The 7,777-nt window shown below is 45.8% G+C and overlaps 1 protein-coding gene across 1 annotated transcript in view; it reads right to left on the minus strand.

Moving 5' to 3' along the window:
* eva1aa (eva-1 homolog A, regulator of programmed cell death a) overlaps positions 1–7,159 on the minus strand; it is a 63,357-nt gene extending 56,198 nt beyond the window's left edge. Inside the window, exon 1 of the mRNA XM_077016544.1 lies at positions 6,872–7,159. Coding sequence (XP_076872659.1) covers positions 6,872–6,971 — 100 coding nt within the window. The 5' untranslated portion in view covers positions 6,972–7,159. The remainder of the gene's footprint in view (positions 1–6,871) is intronic.
* Positions 7,160–7,777: the final 618 nt, after the last annotated feature.

A 7,777-nucleotide genomic window follows, 5' to 3' on the forward strand; every position in this document is an offset into this window, starting at 1 on the left:
TGAAGGACTGAAGGGCGCCTGGTCTAATATACCAGAAGATTGCTGAATTACTTGAGAAAATGTCCTGTATTTTCTGTTTGGGTCTTAAAAACACTTTAATAGTTCTTAAAGTAATTTCCTTTATGGGTGTTGGAATGGAACACAGTACTGAGGTTGGTCTTCCAGTGAGGTGTTTTTGTTTAGTCTGCAGTTTAACGAGTCCAACTGCCATCACATCCCAGACGCGCGCACACACACACACACACACACACACACACACACACACACACACACACACACACACACACACACACACACACACACAAACACACAGTGCCAACCACATCTGAAAAGGAAGTATTCAGCCATGCATTAGGGGCCATTTGACCTTTGAACTCTATGTCACAGAGGGCAGGTGTTGAAGGAAAGAGTGCGGAAGAGAAGGTGCCCATTCCAGGGTTTGCTTTCAGAAACTTGGTGTGTGTGTGTGTGTGTGTGTGTGTGTGTGTGTGTGTGTGTGTGTGTGTGTGTGTGTGTGTGTGTGTGTGTATCTCAGAGAGTCTGTCTGGTGCATACACTCACTGGCCACTTTATTAAGTACACCTTGCTAGTAACGGGTTGGACCCCCTTTTTCCTTCAGAACTGCCTTAATCCATCGTGGCATGAATTCAACAAGGTACTGGAAACATTCCTCAGAGAGTCTGGTCCATATTGACATGATAACATCACACAGTTGCTGCAGATTTTGTCACATCCATGATGTGAATCTCCCGTTCCACCACATCCCAAAGGTGCTCTATTGGATTGAGATCTGGTGACTGTGGAGGCCATTCAAGTACAGTGAACTCATTGTCGTGTTCATGAAACCAGTCAGAGATGATTCGCGCTTTATGACATGACGTGTTATCCTGCTGGAAGATGGTACACTGTGGTCATAAAGGGATAGACATGGTCAGCAACAATACTCAGGTAAGCTGTGGCGTTGACACGATGCTCAATTGGTACTGATGGTTCCAAAGTGTGCCAGGAAAATCTCCCCCATCCCATTGCACCACTACCACCAGCTTGAACCATTTATACAAGGCAGGATGGATCCGTGCTTTCATGTTTTTCACGCCAAATTTTGACCCTACCATCCGAATTTGACAGCAGAAATTGAGACTCATCTGACTAGGCTACTTTTTTCTAATCTTCTAATGTCAAATTTTGGTGAGCCTGTGCCAATTTTTCCTCAGTTTGGCGAATTAGCCTCAGTTTCCTGAGTGGCACCCGGTGTGGTCTTCTGCTGCTGTAGCCCATCCGCCTCAAGTTTCGACGTGTTGTGCGTTCAAGATGCTCTGCTGCATTGCTCGGTTGTAACGACTGGTGATTTGATTTACTGTTGCCGTTCTATCAGCTTGAACCAGTCTGGCCATTCTCCTCTGACCTCTCTGGCATCAACAAGGCATTTGCTCCACAGAAATTTTTCGAACCATTCTCTGTAAACCCTAGAGATGGTTGTGCGTGAAAATCCCAGTAGATCAGCAGTTTCTGAAATACTCGGACCAGCCCGTCTGGCACCAACAACCATGCCACGTTCAAAGTCACTTAAATCACCTTTCATCCCCATTCTGATGCTTGGTTTGAACTGCAGCAGATCGTCTTGGCCATGTCTACATGTCTAAATGCATTGAGTTGACATTTGCATTTATGAACAGTTGGACAGGTGTACCTAATAAAGTGGCCGGTGAGTGTATGTGTGTGTATGTATTCTTAAGACTGTTCGCAATGTCTTTTCTAATGTCTTTTTCTCGCCCTCATATCCACACACACATGCACACACACACACACACACACACACACACTCACACACACACACACACACCCACACACACACACACACACACACACATCCACACACACACACACACACACACTCTCTCTCTCACTCACTCCCACAAGCATTCAGTGAACAGTAGAGTAGGTTAATGTCACATAAACAATTTCTCAAAAGCTTTACAAGGAGTGTGTAAAAGAAGCAATTTCCATTACAAAGGAGAGAGAGGGAGAGAGAGATGTAGAGTGGAAGAGAAAGAAAGAGAGGCACAGAAACTGTGTGCAAATGTGTGTGAGTGTGTCTGTTCTGTTGAAAGACTGCATGCAAGAATAAAGAGTTTATTTGGACTAAAAGAAGTTAAATGGGGCCTGAACCCATTTTTTTCAAGAGACGCACAGATTTTGTAGAGACATGCACACCATTAGAGATGTGCGTGCTAGACACGTGCACAATCACATGCAAAATCACGTGTACAACTGGTCTACTGTGGGTCTGTGTGAGCACATTGAGCCTGCACAAGTGTGTTTAAATGTGCCCACACACACACACACACACACACACACACACACACACACACACACACACACACACACACTCACACTCACACTCACACACACTATCACGCTGAGCTCCAGACACTGTCTGCCCACTCCACCCCTCTGGCCTGGTGCTCAGCACGGCACTGACGGTTCACTTTGTCCCACTGTTTGGTGGAGGAGACATTTCTAAACGGTGTGCTGGAGGCTACACCTTTAATCCTACCCAGAGTTCCTCCTCCCACTCTCACGCATCTGGCTGCTGCTCCTGAGGGCTGATGTAAGTGTTCTCCAGCAGAATGTGACCGTAGAGTAACATGACAGTCAGAGAAGTAACATGACAGTCAATGGAGTATCATAACACTCAGAAGAGAGAGAGAGTGTGTGTGTGTGTGTGTGTGTGTGTGTGTGTGTGTGTGTGTGTGTGTCTTTCTTAAAAGAACTGGGCAGCATTTTATGTTAAATAAGATTTCTAAGTAGTCAAACCACTACAGAAAATTAAATCATAACATCATTCCTAGACCTGAGATAGAAAGAAAAGAGAAAAAAGAGGGTGAGAGAAGACGAGAGAGAGAGAGAGAAAGAGAGAGAGAGAGAGTAAGTGAGGTGGACAGAATCACAGTAATAACCCAGCCATCACCATTCATTACAGACTGCCTCTGTTCCTCTCTCCCTCCATCTCTCACTCACTATCTCTCTCTCACCTTCATTTCATTACAATAATTTTATAATGGTTTATTGGTTTTACTATAATTCAGTTTGTACATTCTCTCTCTCTCTCTCTCTCTCTCTCTCTCTCTCTCTCATCTTCTCTCAGAGCTTCAGAGAGGGATTGCATCAAATGAAACCTTCTATATGCCTACTAGGGAAACATACTATAGACCAACTAGGAAAACTAAACATTAAAACCCAAAACCTATTTATTCAGTACTACTTTACTCAATTTATAGATGTACAACAATCTGCAGTCTGAAAGAGAGTGAGAGAGAGAGAGAGAGAGAGGCGGGAGTAGAGAGAGGGAGAGAGGTGAAGAATACAAAACAATGAAGATATGAAGAGGAGGGGTTTTTCTCCTCCATTAGAGCTGTAATGTGGACTGTCACTTAGGAATTTAAAGATGTTTTTACACACAAATACACACGTGACAGCATGCCCATACCTCCCCCACACACACCAGGTACTTGGTCCAAAAGCCTGACTGAAATGTTTATACTTGCTTTCTCTCCCTCTCCCTCTGTCTCTCCTACACACACACACACACACACACACACACACACATACACACACACACACAGTGTCTGTTCCTCTCAGTTTTCGCAGTCCTGTAAGAGTCTTACAGTAAGCTGCAACTGGCAAACTCTGATGTTCTCAGCAGTCTGGAGTACGTAATACTGCACAGGAGTCTATCTCAATACACGTGATCTTCACCATGCAGGAGTCTGTCTCAATACACGTGATCTTCACCGTGCAGGAGTCTGTCTCAATATACGTGATCTTCACCGTGCAGGAGTCTGTCTCAATATACGTGATCTTCACCATGCAGGAGTCTGTCTCAATACACGTGATCTTCACCGTGCAGGAGTCTGTCTCAATATACGTGATCTTCACCATACAGGAGTCTGTCTCAGACACGTGAACCTCACTGTGCAGGAGTCTGTCTCAGACACGTGAACCTAACTGTGCAGGATTCTGTCTCTGACACGTGATCTTCACTGCACTATTTCCTGCACTGCTTTGTAAATGTTCACTTTTCGAAAGGTGAACAAACAGACAGAAGTGTTTGAGGATGTGTGTTAGAAGAGCTTGTGTTAGAAGAGAGCGTGTTAGGAGTGTGTGTTCTGAGATAGGACTGTGAACACCTTCCTCTAGCCTGTTGTGTGTGACTGTGTGAAGATCTGTGTGATCCGTGAAGACCACAGCAACAGGTCTGGCAGGGGTGGTGTCATTAAAAGGGTTGCTATGACAACAAAACCTGGTGGTGGGGCTCAGGCCCAGCGGACCAGATTGAAGCAGAACATGGCCAGTCTATAAAGTGTGTGTGTGTGTGCCATAGGGACACAACTAGGTTTCCTGTATATGTTTATGACTGAACATATAATAATGTAAGATTGTTACTGTTTGTGGGGAACACCCCAGTCTGTGTGTGTGAGTGGTTAGGTGAAGTGTTTGGTCCCCCAACACTCTAGACAGACAACACACCACTGTAGACAAAACAATAACGCATAAGGAGGAGCTCAGACTGAACACACCTACAACTGCGCAAGTGTGTGTGCAAACACAGTGTCTGCTAAAACGTGAGGCTTCTGTTTTATGTTTTTTAATTAAAGTGAACATATGGAAATTATTTTTTAAATGTATTTAAAATTAGATTTACAAAGTTGAAACAAAGGGACAGATGCATGTGTGTGTGCAGGTTGTGTGAGAGAGTGTGTGTGTGTGTGTGTGTGTGTGTGTGTGTGTGTGTGTGTGTGTGTGTGTGTGTGTGTGTGTGTGTGTGTGTGTGTGTGTGTGTGTGTGTGTGTGTAGGTGCAAAGGAGCACAGGACAAGGAGACTGAATGGTAGGAGCTTTCATATGCACAGAAGGCAGGAGTATCAAGTATCAAGTTCCACCTCCGGAACTCTCTCTCTCTCTCTCTCTCACACACACACACACACACACACACACACACACACACACACACACACACACACACACACACACACACACACACACACAACCATCCTGTTTTTAAGAACTGACCTCTAAGCTCTAAGCTTGGAGGAACTATGTTCTACAAAGCAGATGGACAGAGAGAGAGAGAGAGACAGATATGCATGGATGAGGAGAGAGACAGATGGATAGGAAATGGGGGGGGGGGTGGATGGATGTGGAGAGAGGGGGTTCACTATGTACTCACTTGTGGGTGTGTCCTGCTTAAAATGGTTTGACCTCAGTTGACCTTTTGACCCTTTAACAGGCACAGATCCCATTGAACAGATAAAGGAAACCTCAGCTTTCACTGTAGCACCCTGGTGGGTCTCTCTGAACATCACCCACACACACACACCCACGCACTACAATGCACACTAGTTAACCACAAAGGTGCAAAGCTTAAGCCTTCAAGACACAATTTCTTTTAGGAACCCCCCCCCCCCTCCACACACACACACACACTCACTCTCTCTCTCTCTCTCTCTCTCTCTCTCTCTCTCTCTCTCTCTCTCTCTCTCTCTCTCTCTTTCTCCCACACAAAGACCACTGTGAGAGTGTTTACTGTGGTGCACTCTGGGCAGATGTGCGGGTCTCTGTCGGCAACTTCTGTCACTCTGACTGAGCGTCTGTCAATTCACAGACATTCCGTGATCTCCGGGGGGATGCTTCAGGATCCAGGCCCCTAAGGCAGGCTCCCAACACACTCGCTGACCCCTCGTTGGCCGTTTCAGCCTTGTCAGAACGACGAACCTTTATTAGAAACACTGCTAGCATTAGCTTCAGACACACAGCTGGTTGACTTATTTGAGTCAAACGTTAGAGGACTCACAGCACACGAAAAGCTAAAACACAAAGTAGCCTATAGGTAGCAAAAACGAGTACGAAGGACATGAAATATGAAGAGGCATCAGACTTTTCAACCCCCCCAGCAGCATCATTCACATGCCCGTAGTCATTAGCAGGCCCCGCCCTCTCATTAGGACCCCAGCTGTATGCGCTGGCCTAGTCTCCCCGACCTGTGTGAGCTTATAACGCCTTAATTAATTACACTACAGGAAAAAAATGTTTTAATAGAGACTGTAAAATAATTATTGCCTAATAATAATACAATAATGCTAGTAATACGCTGTGGAATCGTGGTGGGCAGATATCCAGCGCTAATGATGAACGGGGGGTTCATGTTTTTATTCACACAGTGGGTAGTGTCCCGGGACGCAGCCCGTATCCCGCATGCTGCTGTTAGGCCTGGCTGAAGGAAGATCCGTATCTCTGCATCACTTCCTAAACAAACGCAGGGGTTTCGTTTCAGAGGTATTACGCAAACAAACCCGACGGGCTACCGATGGCCTAACGTGTGTGAGTGGCCCCATCATCAGAGCGACTGGAAATGGCTCCTTCCGTCCCAAACCACAGCCGCTTGCATTACCGAGCACACTAGGCGCCGCGTGCCGCAGTCACTCGCACGCGCGGAAGTTTAAAGGTTCCGAACTTATTTCATTGTTTACGTATTCAAATTAGAACGAAAGGAACGCGAGAAAGGTGCGCGCGCGGTGGCGTGGCGCGTGGGCTTTCCGCTTTAAACTGAATCACTTTAGACCGGGACCTAAATAAGCCACAGCGGCCACCTGCACGTGAAGAGCCGCATCCTTTTTTTAAAAAAGAAAAGTTAACAAAACGTTTGTTCCAAATCCGCAAGAATCTGTCACAGGTTGACAATAAAAGTATTTAGAAACTTTCCGGAGTAATGAAACTTCTCAAAGAAAGAGAGAAAAAAAGAAAAACAACAAAAAAGTTGCAGTTATTACCACCAGTATATGCTTTAAGGGGGTAGAGCTACGTTTTCTAACCTGAGAACTCCGGAGAACTCTTGGCGATGACGGTCAAACACGTTATTCCCAAAACGAGTGCGTAGTATCTGGCTGAGAAGGAAACATCTGTGACGAACATCCTTGAAACTGTGAGAACATACAACACTCTCCCCGGAGCTGATCGTCAGGCAGCGACGCGCGAGAGCAGAACCAAGCCGATGCCCGATCCCATGGCTCATCCTCGCGGTCACCTCGCTGGGGATCTGGGGGATCGGTGCGGAACAGCGGTGGGTGTGAGGAACAGCTCAGCCCTCGCTACCTGTCGGAGTGACTTCCCCCTGGTCCCAAAGTCCGGGACTTTCTGAATGAAAAGGAGCAGCGCAGCCCACTCACCCAGTTACATACGCCGAGGTTGCAGTGAAGAGTTCAAATGGTTTTTTGTGGGGTGTTTGCAACTGGGAAAATTCATATAAAGTCATTTAGACTAACTGGTGTTTTGTTTCTTAATGTACATTTTTGATGGTGTAGTTCTGATGTTCTGGTCCGTGTTCAGTCACATCCCCAGCATTACTACCAGTCTCCTCTAGCAGTGTTACCTGTTTTAGTTCGAGGAGTTATTTAATGTTCGGTAGTTCGTGGAGCTAAAGTTACTTCGGTGTCATATGCAAGTGCGTCTGTGAAGGTATCGTGTGGATGCAACATCAGATCATCACACAGGGATATATCTCCACCGTGAAGCACGTCTGTGAGGGAGAGAATAGACTACTGTAGCAGTGTACAGTTACTTATTTATTACGAATAGAGCTCATTACCTAGTACTGAGGTAAACACTAAAGATGGAAGAGTTGTATTACCGGAGTTGGACAATTACGGCGATTATCCGCTAACAAGTCTAAGCTTACACCTATATGACAAGTGTAGAAAAACAGGGGAGAGAGAGAGAGA

Source organism: Brachyhypopomus gauderio, chromosome 9, assembly GCF_052324685.1.
Source record: "Brachyhypopomus gauderio isolate BG-103 chromosome 9, BGAUD_0.2, whole genome shotgun sequence".
NCBI lineage: Eukaryota > Metazoa > Chordata > Actinopteri > Gymnotiformes > Hypopomidae > Brachyhypopomus > Brachyhypopomus gauderio.